The following is a 16,132-nucleotide window of genomic DNA, read 5'->3' on the forward strand; positions in this document are numbered from 1 at the left end:
TTTTTTTTGAAAACAAGGGAAATCTATCCAATATGGTCTGATCCAAGGTGATTTGGATCGGCATCACCCTTTTTAGTGATCTTGAGTTTAAAAACCTTGAATGGGAGAGAGAGACGCACAAATTGTACATTTCTATAAATAGTGTCAAAATTGCTAGAATTTGAAAGTAAGTGGGATAAGAAATTCTACCATTTTTTGCGCTCCATGAGACAAAAATAAAATGCATTTTATAAAGTTATCTAGTAAATTTTTCACACCATCTAATCTTTTTTTTTTTCTTAGATAAAATAACCCATCTAATCAAACTCTCATAGTGGTGATAGTTATCAGTCTTTCGAGTGTAATAATTATTTTGTCAGTGTTTTCTTTTAGGTTTCAAAGTGAGAGAGTGACTTGTCTCTCATGGATTGGGGTAAGGCGGGTTATGTCCCTTTTTGTTTTTTATTATTAATTTCTTTCTTAATAAAATTCTAGGGACTATCTCAGATCCTAGATAATTTCGGGATAAAAAAAAATAGTGGTGATAATTTACGTGAAATAAGTACAAGCTTTTGAACTTAGATCCTCATCCTTGTACGTAACCAACCAACCCCATCTCACATCATCCATAGGGTGTGGTCCGATGGGAGATAGGGTGGGGAGATTGCAAGAAAGGGGATCCAAATTCTATATTTCTCACTTTTTTTTTACATTTTTCACTTTTTCCATGGAATGAAGCCCGGCCTGAGACAAACATGTACCTAACACAATGTGAAAACATCATCAGGTTCTTGAATGAGTATGGCAACTATAATTCCGGTCAACTATGAAGTTCAACACCCAAAAAAAAAAAAAAAAAAAAAAAAAAAAATGAAGAAAAGGTTAGGTTTTAGTTACCGTTCACAAGCAAACCCAGATAGGAATAGGAAAAGATAACCTTTTTTCAAGCTTTAAGAGAGGATTCTCACTAGTTTTGGTGCACACCAGGTGTTTGAGTTGTGGCCAGAGAAAATAAAAGGTCGTCTTGGGCTGTTTTACTCGGTCCACAGCTTCACACCCAACCCAGGGTGACAAGAGTCATCGTCCTTTTTATAGTACGTAATATTGTGATCACCATTTGCCTTTATCCTTCATTTAGTGTACATCTTTCCCTTATAGTGACACTTAATTTATAGTTGTATCTTCCCTTTCTGAGTTCCAAATTTAATGCTTACATGTGCCCCCCCTCAGTAGTCTCTACTTTGATACTGACCTTTCTACTTTTATGAGGAGAAGAAAGGTAGAAAGGTCCACTCCTGCATTCAATATTCCTAGATAGAATTTGGTGGTTGATTGATTTGCCCATCACCCCATGTCCTTGTTGTCCTTCTCTCTCTCTCTCTCTCTCTCTCTCTCTCTCTCTCTCTCTCACACACACACACACACACACACACACACATATAGAGACACAGCTGCTTGTTGGTCTTGGGGCTTCCTTGGCTTCTGGACCATGCAACTCGAGTGACCATATCCTTTATCTTTTTTTTTTTGGTAGATCCATATCCTTATCATTTAATAAGAACCCTAATCATTTTTTTTTTTTTTTTTAAAACCCTCATCATATCAATCTTGTTAAATCATATAATTCCTTATGTGTTGTGTGATTATTTGTAATTTTCATTCGCTTTCTATATTTTTTTAGGTTTTTATTTTTACACATGTAACGTTAACGCATAGATAGATGATACAAACTCATTTAACAATAGAGAAAGGGGAATATAATGATCAAAGAAAAACTAATAACATAATTAGAAAGTCTTTTGAGGGTGATTTATTTTCCTATTCGACTTAAAAGTGTAAGTCGATTTAATTTCTAATTGCTTCTAATGGTAATGAATTAAAATATCCATTCTTTAAATTGATCTGATTAATGGAGAGAAGGGATTTATAGTGACTTTAAGATTTAATGTTGCCAAGTCGAAAGTCAAATTTTCTTTTGCCACCATCATTATTTTTGTCTTATTTTATTTTTCTTTTCTTTCAAAAATAGTTTATCAACCCACATCAGTTATGGTCAATCCAAGATATGGGACATCTATACTTCCTAGATTGATTGTGCTTACTTGTTAGGTTGGCCCATAGCCTACTACCTTATCCTAATAGTATTAGACACTCAACAGAACTCATCTTACTTGGTTTTCTGTTTCATGAGTTGACTTATTTTCTTCATGGAATTCTCTTTTCGCTGAAGGAAATATTGAGTATTTAAGTGGTTCTGAATGCCATGCATTTAGAATAAGATATTGTAGGTTATATGTTTGTGAATAAAGTTTGTGTTGTGCATGTCAGAGTTTTTGGTTTCTTCTCTATTTCTCTTTTTTCTATAGTCTATAATCCCCCTTTAATACATATGGAAAAGTAAATTCACTTCATATTTTTAACTAAATATATATTTAGGGATTTTTGCCCAAAAATAATATTAAATACTGATATTGCAAATCATCATTGAAAGAATTGAAATTTTAAAATCGATATCTATGATGGTGCGTTTACTAATATGCCCTTATTCAAAAGAAATCTGATGAGCTCTTCATTTCCATCTTCACTTTCTCCTTGCCATATCCTCCTATTCCTTATCCTTGTTCTCCTTCCCCACCCCCCCCCCACCTTTTTGCCTTTTTGGGTGATTATGAAGCCTTAAATGTGAATATAAGAAGTTAAGAACACTAGCAAAAACGGCAAAAAAATCTAAACATCGACTTGATAAATCAACCAGGAGAAGACACACTAAATGAGGAAAACAGAGGAAGAAAAAGAAACTGAAACAAATTACGTTCCAATCATGGTCGGCAGCTTTGGCCAGTAGACATTTTACTGATTGCTTATGTGTCAGGCAACCCCTATTAATCCCCACCGCCACCCAAGGGGGAAAAGGGGAAAGGAGACAGAACCAGAACCCTTCCATCTCTTCAAACTCAAACTGGAAAGGGAACTGTAACTGCGATTTCCAACTTTGCCGACTCCCACTGGAACGGCTTCTGCAAATTTTACTTGCACATACCGTCAGGGAGCAACGATTGCCTAAACCTACGTAGCTTTTGAATTCATCAGGTCCAAACAACAGTAAGAGCAGCAAAAATTTTGATCCAGAGAATTCTGTCTGATTAAATTATCAAACAAGCTTTTTTATTCTACATGGATCAGTTTGTTTCTCTATGGCCTCAATCCAAAACATAACAGATCTTTTGATACTTCTGCAAGCAATTTGAACACTCAATTTAGTAGGGTGCACAACAATGTTGATTGATGAAGAGATGTCGAAAGTTGGGAGCAGATCAGATATCCACTATTGTGTTGGGAAGAGTGTTGAGAAGGCTTGTGTGATGGAATTTAGGAGGAGCATTGGATGATGGTCCACAACTGCAATGTTGGAACACAAACAGAAGGGTATGGTCTAAAAATTAGCTGGTAAACTGAGAAATTGGATCCTTAAACAACAACAAACTTAGCCTTATCCCAATCTAATGGGGTCAGCTCCAGGATCCTTGCCCTCTAGACAGTTCTATCTAAGGTCATACTTGGGACAAGACTTAGATTATGCATGTCATTCCTCACTGCTTCTCCTATGGTCATTTTAGGTCTGCTCCTAGCTCTTTTAGCCCCTTCAATCTGAATCAAATCACTCCTCTTTACTGGAGCAGCTCTAGACCTCCATTGAACATGGTCATACGACTTCAAACGACTTTCTTAGAGCTTATCATTGATTGGGGCAACTCCCAAATCATCACTAATATGTTCATTCCTTACTTTATCCTTCCCAGTTTTGCCGCACATCCATCTTAACATCCTCTTCTCTACTACACATAATGTATCTATATGACACTTTTTTACTGCCCAACATTCTGCCCCATACATCATAGCTAGTCATACAACAGTCCTAGAGATTTTCCTTTAAACTTTGAAGGAATGCATTGTTCACACAATACTCTGGTTGCCCCTCTCCACTTCATCCATCAAATTGGGTCCTTAAAAATATATTAATTGTACAGCCACGTTGCTATTGCTAAAATCCTTAATTTTTATCTTTATTGTGTTCTTTAACTTAAATGTAGAAATTGTTATATTGTTGTTTTTGCCAGATGCTTATGCTTTCTTTCTGTACTAGCATTGACCTCAGTAGTATCTTAAAAACTCAATTATGTGAAGCATAATGAATGAAGTGTTTGTTTATACATATTTCTTTAGAGTGAGTGTCTTATGAGGAGCATGTTTGTCTAACGTATGAGTCATGCTAGTATACCTCGTACTTTAAGAAGCTTGATATTCAATCCAAACCTCTTAAACTGTACAGAAGACATCTCTTTGAAGCTACCTTCCTCATTTTCTTAGAATTTAAAATACTATCGTGTGTAATAGTTAGTTATAAAGCAGGGATAAGAGTGTTTGGCGGGGAGGTTAGTTATTTTGTTAGATGCCATAGATTTCCTGATACGACGCCTTTTAACTGGTTATAGTGGCAGGTAAGTTCAGAGAATTATGAAGGTCTGACAATCCCTTGTCTATATTTTTCTGGGTTGAGTACAGGCAGAAGCAGTCAGTCCAACAACTTGGTGCACTTTTCTTATTGATAGTTGCTGCTGTTCTCTTAAGTATTGGTGAAGGCTCTAGCAATGGCTCCAGAGGCAATACCCATGATCTGATTTTGTTTCATGGAATTGTTCCTGTCTTGGTGGCTTCTGTACTATCAGGCTTAGCTTCTGCCCTCTGCCAATGGGCTTCTCAGGTTTGTTGGATTTATTCCCATGGATTTTATCTTGAGACTTATTTTTTGGCCTCCCCCCCACCTTCCCTTTTCTGTATATATTTAGACTTGGTCATTTATCTTCCTTTCCACATCTATTTCCTTGTTAACAGGTGAAGAAACACACTTCATACTTAATGACTGTAGAAATGTCAGTTATTGGTAGTCTTTGTCTGTTGGCAAGTACCTACAAGTCTCCGGATGGAGAAGCTATCAGACAACATGGGTTCTTTCATGGCTGGACTCCATTAACTCTGGTAATGGTCTTTATCTTTTATTGGTACTTCTGGTCAAAGGAGTAAGGAATTTAGCCATAAGGATGAATCCTGGTACATGTTGCTCATAAGGCACTGGACTGCTGCCATTTTGGTTGGAGGGGGAGGGAGGGAAGAAGCGTATCTTACCTCAATGGCCGGATGATGACAATCCCTTACTCCCTTTTGCTTCAATTATATTGTTATCCGTTGCCATCACAACCCCAACCCCCACCACGACCATGACCAAAAACAACTTTATTATCATATTAGGAACCATTATTCTAAAAAAGAGAAAAATTGCAACCCAGTGCATGAGGCTCCTGTTTCTGCAGGGTCTGGGAGGGGCAAATGTAAGCAGCCTTACCCCCTTGCTTTGCAAGAGAGGCTGTTTCCAAGTTTCAAACCTGTGACCAACATGTTGCAATAGTGCAAATTCTAAATTTATTTTAAATGATAGCTAGAGTGGGGTCTGCAATTTTTTCCTGTTTTGCCTGTTAGCCTGCTTTTCCCAACCCTCTGTTGGAGGGTAAGGGTGAAGATTTGAATTCTTTCAGCATTGGCAGATGGGGTAATGGTAAAGATTTTATTCCATGCAGCTACATGGGGAGGGAGAGGGTAAGGGGGGCTCTACCTCACCTGTTTATCCACCTATCAAGGGTCGGTATGTGATTTGCTTATGATATATGTGTCTTTGTGTGATATACACCTGTATGTGTACGATATAAGTAACCTCGCCCCATTACCCACACCCATCCGTAATCCTGCCCCAAACATCAATGCCCCAGGCAAGTAGCCAAACCCCACTCAAAACCTATATACCCCCTCAAAAGAAGCTAGGTGATTGTTGATTTCTACAGGTGAATGCTTGTGTGGAACTTTATGGATTGTTTATTTGATTATTTTATGGCCGTTTATTAGATTTTACAGTGGAATAATGTTGTATTATTGGTATATACTTAAACCGATTTTTAGGAAAATAGATGGACATATTATTAAACACAATTTTCCATGCCTCTCCTCCCAGACCCTGCAGTAGCGGGAGCCTCGTGCACTGAGTTGCTCTTTTACTGTAGAAGTGGTCTTTAATGTGGTAAAATTGTTTGATCTCTTTTGTTGCTGATTAGAAGACTGAATATTCTTAGAGCAAATTTGCTTGTTTTAATTGGTGGTGCCCAGTATCTGCAATCCAACCTATGCATAGACTACTCTTGTGAGCCTACATCATGGATATGGGCAAAAAACTGTGGAACATTCTACCAAGTCTTTTTACCCCGACCATAAGGTAAAAGTGGAGTAAGTGAAGAGCAAGAATGAAGAAGACGAAGAAGATGAGATAGTGGTGCATAGTTCCCATTCAGGAGCATTAGATGATATCATGTGCTAATCTATGTTGTTTAACCAATTCTATTCATGAGACTCAAAATTAATTTTCCTTCATCTTTAATCTTTTTTCTTCTGTTGCAGTAATATCTTGAAATACTTTTAATTCATTCAATTTGTTTTTTGTTCCATGGATTTAAATAATCTGTTTTCTGTTTGTAGATACCAGTTCTGTCCAATGCTGCTGGTGGGATCCTTGTTGGACTTGTTACGAGCTATGCAGGTGGTGTCAAAAAGGTAAATGGAACTGTAGACTGATAATTTTAATTACAGGAAGAAGCCGATCTTCTAATTACTTGGCATAATATTGCCAAAAATAGGGTGAAAAATCCAATTTGATCAAAACCATTGGACTGTTTTTTCACACTTTCCCATGTAGACATGAATCTTCTTCCCCAGTGAATGGGTGAAACATAAATGACAAGTTATATTCTGATTCTACAATTACTGTTCAAGCTAATCTCATATTCTGTGTCATATATGTGCAGGGGTTTGTGATTGTTTCTGCACTATTAGTGACAGCCTTGCTCCAATTTATTTTTGATGGAAAACCTCCTTCACTGTACTGCCTCGTGTCTCTGCCACTTGTGATTACTAGCATTTCAATCTACCAGAAATATCCTTTCAAGGTTAAGAAGAAGGAAGCTTAGATGCTCAATTCTCTCCATTTCAGGTTGGGATTTTTTTTTTTACCTTGGTTTGATCTGAGTTAAGTGTTAAGTCTTATGTTCGGCCAAGTTCTGATTGAAATCTAAAGCCATGTACATCTATCCATTAAAATACGGAAAGTGGAAATCCATTTACACTGTCTTTACTTAATTGTTGCTGGTTCTCCCTGATTTGATTGTGGTGAAACAACAGAGAAAAATAAAAAGGTCGCCTCCAAAATAAAATAAAATAAACAGTAGCTATTAGTGTCACAAGTATATGCAATGTTGTGGGAAGTCACGAGACGTATGAGTGTTCCATTTACGTTTTTCCAATCTAAACCTTCTGTTCTTGCTCAAAGTTGAGAAAGTGCATAGTAATTGCTCAATTACTGGTATACATGCATGGACATACAAAAGAGCGTGGTCAAGCCAATGCTCCCATGAGTCTATCTCTCTCCTCCTTTGTGAAAAGACATTTCTACCCTCGTTTGTGGAGGTGAGAGAGACACAAGGAGCACTGGTGTAGGTTACACTCCCGGAGAAAGACCCACATCCATTTATTGAATTAGGTTACGAAATATGACAAATAGCTAATCTACACAATCTCCTAACTCTATCCTACAGTCAAAATAGATGAATCATGTGTCCATGAAGCAGAATTTTAGATGAATCATGTGTCCATGAAGCAGAATTATGACTAATATTTCGTCATCGAAAAGGATAAAAGTCTTAATAATTTTTACCATAGGTAGTGGGGAGAGTTTGGTATGTCTATCAACTGATCAAAATCCTATTTGATCATGATTTAATCTGCGTAAGAGTGACCTAATTACTAATTGGATCAAATTCAGTAATGCCCCGATCAGATCCAATTGTGACCCGATCTTGGTGAAATTGCATGTATACATATACATATGCAATATCCATATTAAATTATCTGGCAAATCCTGAAGTATATTAATTTTATGATTCTTGAGGATTTATTTTTAGTTTTTAAGTGGACTGGAAGCAACTTTATTTTTTCCCTTTTGTTTTTGCCAAATTGGATTTATTTTATATAATTTTTAGTGATATTAAATTAATTATAAGGTATTACATAATTTTTAAAAATTTGAGGGTTAGTGTCTGCATAAGAATACCCCCATCATACCCCCATCAGTTACTGCCCATTAAACATAAAGTAGTGACATTGGGAGTTTGACTCTTTTTCAGTTCTTTCTACCTTTTATAGTTTCATTTGTTAGACAATTTTTTTTTTTTTTTAACCAAAACTTTGTTAATGTTTTCTTTCCTAACCAAAAAAGGTAAAATCAAAATCAAAAGAAAAATCATACATTTTTCCTCTCAATAAGGGTAAATCCTGTCTTTTCACATAAATACTATATTAAATATTTTTTTTTATATTTTGAAAACTCTTTGTTTACCTCTACATTAGATACTACATTGAATACCCTTTTGGAAATAAAGGTATTTAAAAGAAAATTACAATTTCTTAGTTCACGATGACAAGATACACTCAAAATTAAATGATACTCATAAGTTTTTTTTTTTTTTTTTTTGGGTGGGTAAAGACCCAAAAGTACAATTAAGCTAAGACTACAGATTAGACTTGCATATAAATAATACATTGACCATAAAAAATCAACCTTAACTCAAACTCACAAAACTACTGAGGTTAGTCCTTAAAAGTTAGAACGGTGGAGTGAAGACCTGCTTTACAGGGGGAATGCAACTTCCTAGAAAAGATAAGGTTATGAATGATATGTATATGACAGTGGTAGTTTCATATAAGGGCTTGGAATATCACAACCAGAGAAAATGGCCTTGGTGTTCTTTTATTGATCATTCGTGGTTTGTCAAGTTTACAGTGGAAAGCGTATGGTTCATATATAGAAGTGATCTGATGAGAATGAGGATACCCTTTTTCTGTCTCAAAATTCTAGTTGTTTGTCACATATTAGAGGACTCTAAGGCCATTCGCATATCTGTTTATAGTTTACACTGCAAATTCTGTGTCCATTAATTAGCCATTTATGTAGAATTAGTTCAGATTTTATAGCCTTATGCCTTTCATAACCCTTCACTAGATGATTAGCTAATTCGCATGCACACATATATTTATTTATTTATTTTTAAGGGGGAGTGTGGTTCCTGCATGTGCATAAGGGTCAATGGAAGCACTAGAAGTATCTACATAGATGTCATTTTTCATTTCATAGGTGAGGTAATCATTTTGCTCCCTCACGTGTCTAGGTTCAAGGGCACACTCATCACAGAAAAGCCCCCCCCCCCCCTTTTCCTTTTATTTCTTGAACCGTTTATTATAAGGGCAACATTCATGAGATTATGCTACCTTAATATATTTATTGGGAAGTGATAGGCATGCCATCTGCTCAAGAAAAGCTAGAGGGTGGTAGACACATGGGAGGTGGAGGGGAAAAATGGAGGACAAGGGGAGAGAGGCAGACATAGGTTGGGCACTTTGGCAATGTGCCTAGCCTTTACTCCTATACTAATTAAAATAATCTAAATATTTACCACGAAGTATCTTGATGAGCTCAAATGTTATGGACAAGTAGATCCCAAGGTTTTATATTCACATATAAAATTTTAACTAAACAAAGTTTATCAAATGGCAAAATAATGATTGAAAATCAGAACTATGGGAGAATGCAAAGTATGATATTCATAAAATTTCAGTTAAAAAAGTTTGTCAAATTGCCAAATAAATGTTTGAAAATCAGGACTATGGAAGAATGCAAAGTATCGTAAAACATGCATGTCTATACACATTCATATATTTGATTGAATTAAACTCTAACACATGCATAATTCAAGGCATGTATTAACTATCCGAAGATCAAAATTTCTGCATCAACATTCGAGGTGTTATCTTTAGCTATTTCCATAAGAGTTAGAAACACTCATGAGTTCTGTATTTATAGAGAGAATTATTCACAGCAAATCGAATTGCTGCGTGTAAATAACAATGCAACTCAAACTGATTCATCAAAATACTATTTGGGAGGTGCTATTGGATGCCATCAAGAAACTCAAGCAAGGTAGCTACAACAGGGACTGCAGTGGTCATTGGAGATGGGATACACATAGCTTGTGGATATGGTTCACTGGTTTAATATGAACAATTGAGATGGTATTAACTTTGTCTTGGTTTTAAGTTTGTAGATATTCCGATTAAGGATGAGATGTTTATTCATGTAGCTTACAAATTAGGTAACAGGGCTCGTACATCTCACTATGAAGGAATATTTAATGTAAATGTAATTACTGCATTTTTATCTTAATGGGTTTTTTCTTTCTCATAAAAAAAAGACATTACATTTTATAAACTTTTGAATCTCTAGATCTATGGTGAAGAGATAATTTCTTCATCCATCTCTATCTGACCCCTTTAATGGACTAGGAAGGATATTTTATACTATGGACAACAGGAGGGGGAGTTATCGATGAAGCCAGAGTCCAATCATAGTATTACTTCACCATCGGTGAATCGTGGATAAAAGGAAAACTTAATCTGGTTTTCAATGTAAAATCATGCAACCATTATGTACCCCTTCCTCTCTCCCTAACCCCACCACCCCCCCACCCCTCAAAAAAAAAAAAAAGAATTTACTTGGGATGCAACTGGAGATTTTGATGTGAGGTGCAGTTACTTTAGTTTGGAGTTGAGGTGCTTGAGTAGTGATTTTAAAGTGTTCATATTTGCCACACTCATTAATGTAGTTGGAGCAATTTTACAACCTATTTAGTATTTACCATATTGCAAAGAAATATTGTGAATCTTTTTGGGAAAGTCTTTCCCACAATGCGAATGTACTATCTCTATCTTATATCGTGTGTGTTTTTCTTTTAGATTATTTCTATCTCATATTTCTGTTAGCCCTATATGGATGAAATTATTCTTCACACCATGTGAGAAATTATTCTACCTCGGCATCGTAGGGCGGCACCCAATTTTTTTTACAAACAAACCACTTGGAATTTCATAAAAGAAATTATATAGTATGTACTTATTCCTTCCTATTCTAAGCGAACACGCTATTGATGTTACAATGTAAAAATGGCGAAATGAACAAATGCTGTTGAAAAAATAATAATAATAATAATGCCAATGTCTCCTCCAAGATTCAAAATCTTATATCCTAAATATGGAAAATATTTTATAGCTTGCTACGGACAATGAACTCCAGCCTTCTTGAAGTATTCCTTCAAACCAAAAGCTACTTTCCTATAAACTACATCCATTTGATTTAATTAAAAAAAAAAATCCACTATGTTTAGTGGCTAGGACCTAGATATAAAGCACTTAAGTTTTGTATACTTCTATATTTTCCAGAGTTGATGGCAACAGAGTGACCGTTTAGCTAGGCTTGGCAAAACAATCAACTTTTTATTTATCACATAGCAATCAAATTTGATGTACAAATAGACCCCATGGTTACTCATCTACTTACTAAATTTCAGTTTAATTCAAATTATACACAATGAAAATAATTAAATCAAAGAATAACTTGAAATTCGAAGAAAAGAGCGAAAAATATGAACCGTGAAAACATACAATATCTATCCACTACAACTGAGTCATATGATATAACCTGATCAAATTTTACCTGTAGACATTAAAACCTTTTAAATCATATGCCACATGGCATAAATCGGGTGGACCATTTTGCTAAACCTAGCAAGACAGCCATTCTTCTACCTTTTCCCCAATTTTTCATATCAAACCAAACGGGTGATTCAACCAGGGTCGGTTCATTCACATCAACTGTTTTTTCAAAAGGACAAATTTTTTTAGGATCTTAGGCTCTAAGTGGAAAGATTATGAAAAGTTTCTTGCACTAATATCTTGTCAGTTAGAATAGGTGTAGCGATGGTTTTCCCATAAGGAAAGGACTTGGATGAAAAAACGGCACAAGATACGTTTTTCAAGAAAAAGCAGACGCCTTTTCCCAGTTGGAATCAAGGTTTATGATTTTTTATCTATAAAGCCAAAAGGACCTTAAAGGGGTGGGACAAAGCGGTAAGGATCTAAGGCCCCCACAAAGGGTTTGAACGATCGAGAATCGAGACCTTGGTTAAATGGATTGGTATCGGTCTCCGTTGAAATCGATTCGATATGGATCGGCATGTTTCAGTCCGAATCAAACGGATTAGTCTTTATTTTTCTTTAAAAATCGGATTTTTATCTTTTCACCTTTGGTCCGTATAGATATGTCGGTACTGAATCGGAAGCCAAGACCAATATGGATTGGTTAATCCAGCTGATCCAAGGAGACTGATTTCGATTTTGATCGATCCAAAGTAGCCAATCCATGTTGCATTTTTTGTTTTAAAAATCATGGCTCCAAGAATCAATATCAAGATCAACAAAAACCTTGCAGATTGATGTGGGTCATGTTGCATATATGTCTACCAAACCTGGTTTAATTATAAGATTGTTATTTTTATTTATGCGTGATGTTTATCAATTGGGCTTATAAGTTGTTCCATGGGTTTTCATACAAAATTGTTCTCGGCTAAGGATTCGATCGAACGTTCTGTTCGTAGGATCGTTATATTGTATTCTCCAGGGATGTGATTTCGGTACATAAATGTAAGTACAATATGTATAGAAAAAGGATCTAGTAATTGAGTTTCTGCTGATAGGTCAATATGGATTGATACTGTGATAATACAAGTTGATATGAGTTAATACAGATTTATACTAGTTGATACTTGGCCAATCCAGGCAAATGTAGGGTCCGGTAAAAAAATGACATTTTGAATCCTTGTAGGTTGATCTGAATCGATATTGACTTTTTATTGGCAAAGACCTATACCATCCCCAAAACCACGATTTATGAACAAGATTTTAATTGATCGGGACCAGTGCCCTAAGTATTGTATTGAATTGTATTGATATTGACTGATGTTCATGTCAATATCAATATCAATACCAATACCTGATCGATCCTGAATCAGATATCATCAAGCATAAAATCATAAAAAAAAAAAATCTAAATATTTTTTTTATGCGAGAACTCTATCCACTTGCATCCTCGATGCCAAGGTACATGGGGTGGGTTGCAGAGGGCAAGGGAGCCGCTCCATGTGTCTGGACATGGAGAACATGAGCTGATATATATATATATATATATATTTAAATAGGGATAAATGATTCAGACCAATCCGTATCGATATTGGATTGATATCGACTAATACAATACCATTCCCTCTCTAACCCAGAGTAGGGGTGAAGTCCAATTGGGGTACTCTTTTGAATTATCTTTTTAAAAATCAGATTGCTATACATATTAACGTTAGCGTTAGCACATTTAATAAAAAATGTATTATTTTATAGAGAGTTCAAATCATCTGCAGTTAGTGGTGAAATGTAATGAACATTCAACATCTAAAAGGGCCTAGCCATGCACTTCAGCTGCTAGATGCTCAATACACCTCACCGCCCCTCACCGCCTCATTGTAAGAGATTTTGATGCTTTTACATGGCCGCCACCCAAGGTGCTCATGGTAAGTAAGCAAGCTAAAAGAAATGGATGCGCGCGCTGGCGCTCCATTCATACCCTAGATTTAAAACCGTGATGTGGATTGGAAACCGATCATAATCGGCTTGGACCATTCTTTTTGTATTTTAAACCCCCGGCCCCACATGGCTACGAAAACTATCTTAGCCGGTCAAGCTCACCCTCCGTCGATTGCTGTGATGGCAACGTTCGTCAAGTTGCCAGATTTCGCGCTTTGCTGCTTGTAATTTCTACCTCTCTCTCTCTCTCTCTCTCTGTAGATTTTGATCCTTACTATCTTTCCGACACAAATACATTGTCCATACATATTCTCTCTCTCCCCTCGTACGGCCTTAGAGCGTGAGCATTACTCATTCCGCGTGGGTTAGAAGCTTAGAATTTCTTTCTGAAACGGTTTTGCTTTATTGATCTGTAATCTCTGATGAGGTCTGGAGGGTTAGAACAATGGAAGAAAAGCAACAAAATTAACTTCCACAACGAACTGAAAGAGCATTTAAAAAGGGAAGAAACGTGGATAGGTTACTAGTGCTTTAATTATTTAATGAAAGCTTCAGTTTGTCAATTCCATCTTCTCGGATCCTGACTTGCACTGTTCAAGAATTTGTTTTCTAACTGGGGGGGGGGGTGTTTCGAATCAGTAGTGGTTGATCTCTCATTTCTTGACAATTTTGTCATTTCAAGATCTTGTATCTTGTGGGTTTCTTTAGGGTTTTTGAAGTTTCTAATGAACTGTTCTGTTGGGTTCAAGACTTAAAATTTTTGTAGCTGAATCAATGGCAGATGAAGGTTCAGATAGGGGTAGTACGGGATTGGTTGCCATGGATTCGTCAGAATCGAGATGGGTTTTTCAGGATGAAGACGACACGGATGTAGAAAACGACGAGGATATACCTCCACAGATGGGCTTTGATTCCGAAGAGGAAGAGAATGCGGAGCACAGACTGATTAGGACGGGTCCCCGGATTGATTCCTTTGATGTTGAGGCTCTTGAGGTTCCCGGCGTCCAAAGAAACGACGACGATGTATGTCAGGACTTCTTACTTGGCCACTCATTCTTATTTTCTTGTTTTGATCTTAAACATATTTGCTCCATGATCTCCAAGTACGAGTTAAATGTGCTCACTGTGTTAGTTAATTCGTTGAAACTCGTGATCTCTCTTAACTGTTTTCTCTTGGGGGACTTCTTGTACTCTTTTCATGTCCAACATAGGACATGGCTGAATTCTTGGATCCGAATTGAGTAGGATATATTTCTTTCTATAACCACTCAAATTTACAAACATTTGATTCCACTTATGGCCTGTAGTTTATCTCAAAGTTCGAACTCTGTTTCTCTCCTGTGGGCTACTTGTCACAGTGTGGATTAGTTAGTATAGTGGAGTGCAAGAGGAAGGGCTCAAGGAGAGATTAACTAGTGCAAGAGAGAATGATATAGTTATTAGGCTTTTGTTCCCATTTTGTTTCCTTTCGTATATGAAACCTCCTTTGGCAATCGAAGAAGTTAAATACTGATTGCAAATCATGTTGCTGAAAAGTTATGAATGGTGCTGAATCTTGGATAGCTTGGGATAGACTAAATTCTGTTTTGTTTCTGAACACATGGATGGGGTACTTTTGATTCTATATGTTTGACCTGGCTCCATTCTGCTAGCATCTACATTCTGAATATAGATTGACTTGAAATTAACATCCTCCTTGGCAGAGGCTTGTCCACCATGGGATTCACCTCTCTAGCTACATTATTAACAGTTTGGTTGGTTTCCATTATCTTGTAATGTTAGGAAACTAAAAACATGATTCAAACTTCATGTATAAATTATCTCCTCTTCTACCTTGGTCAATTTGTGTTCCAAATCTCAGTGTTTATGACTTGTGTGAAACTTGAAAAATTGTGATGTATGTGACTGTGAATCTAGGAGGCTACTCATTTAATATTTCTAATTGGTGAACTACCATACTATATACCTGGGAATTTGTTCTTTCCATTTGTAGTCTGCTCCCTTTCCCTGCCTCTTAAACTTCCAGTCGGCCTTCTTACCATATTTAACATATGGAAATTTACATTGTTTATTTTATGCTATGATTGGGTTGAGTCATTCAGACATGTGCTTATAATAGGAGTGCATTTTGCTTATCCAGAGATTGTAATGTGTCAGTGGTTATTATATTATTTGGACCGGTGTATGATGCTGAGCTTCTAGCCGGTTGTTTCGGTCATCTTTGCTCATTCTTGACATATTAGTCAACTGAAAGGGGAAGTGATTTCGACAGTCTCACTGGATTGATGCAGCAGGAAAGGGGGTCTGTGGATGCTATCTTGGCACACACTATTTGGCAGAACCATGCTTTGGATTATTCCATGAACTTCTTGTCGGCTCATGATGTTCTGGAGCTTGCTGGGAAGAGAGTGATTAGGCTGGTCATTCTTTTTGGGCTGTTTAGTGCTCTGTAGTTTTCTGATCCTTTTTCCATTCCTCTTGGTTGTTTTGTGCCTTGTACTATTTTCTCTTCTTCATCTCTATCTCGGTCATTAAAAAA

At 36.5% G+C, this 16,132-nt stretch overlaps 2 protein-coding genes across 4 annotated transcripts in view; both read left to right on the forward strand.

Annotated features, from left to right (window-relative positions):
* Positions 1 to 7,215, forward strand: part of LOC122092745 (UDP-N-acetylglucosamine transporter ROCK1) — a 10,701-nt gene extending 3,486 nt beyond the window's left edge. For 2 of the 3 annotated variants that reach the window (XM_042663019.1, XM_042663012.1), the window contains exons 4-7: positions 4,543 to 4,741; positions 4,873 to 5,016; positions 6,559 to 6,633; positions 6,885 to 7,215. In XM_042663019.1, coding sequence (XP_042518953.1) covers positions 4,543 to 4,741; positions 4,873 to 5,016; positions 6,559 to 6,633; positions 6,885 to 7,046 — 580 coding nt within the window. In that variant the 3' untranslated portion in view covers positions 7,047 to 7,215. Of the gene's footprint in view, positions 1 to 4,542; positions 4,742 to 4,872; positions 5,017 to 5,612; positions 5,678 to 6,558; positions 6,634 to 6,884 lie in introns of all 3 variants that reach the window. The other variant, XM_042663025.1, reaches the window with a different exon arrangement.
* Positions 7,216 to 13,781: 6,566 nt separating this feature from the next.
* The window catches only part of LOC122063203 (potassium transporter 7), an 18,740-nt gene continuing 16,389 nt past the window's right edge, over positions 13,782 to 16,132 (forward strand). Inside the window, exon 1 of the mRNA XM_042626921.1 lies at positions 13,782 to 14,616. Coding sequence (XP_042482855.1) covers positions 14,368 to 14,616 — 249 coding nt within the window. The 5' untranslated portion in view covers positions 13,782 to 14,367. The remainder of the gene's footprint in view (positions 14,617 to 16,132) is intronic.

This window comes from Macadamia integrifolia, chromosome 2 (genome assembly GCF_013358625.1).
Source record: "Macadamia integrifolia cultivar HAES 741 chromosome 2, SCU_Mint_v3, whole genome shotgun sequence".
NCBI lineage: Eukaryota > Viridiplantae > Streptophyta > Magnoliopsida > Proteales > Proteaceae > Macadamia > Macadamia integrifolia.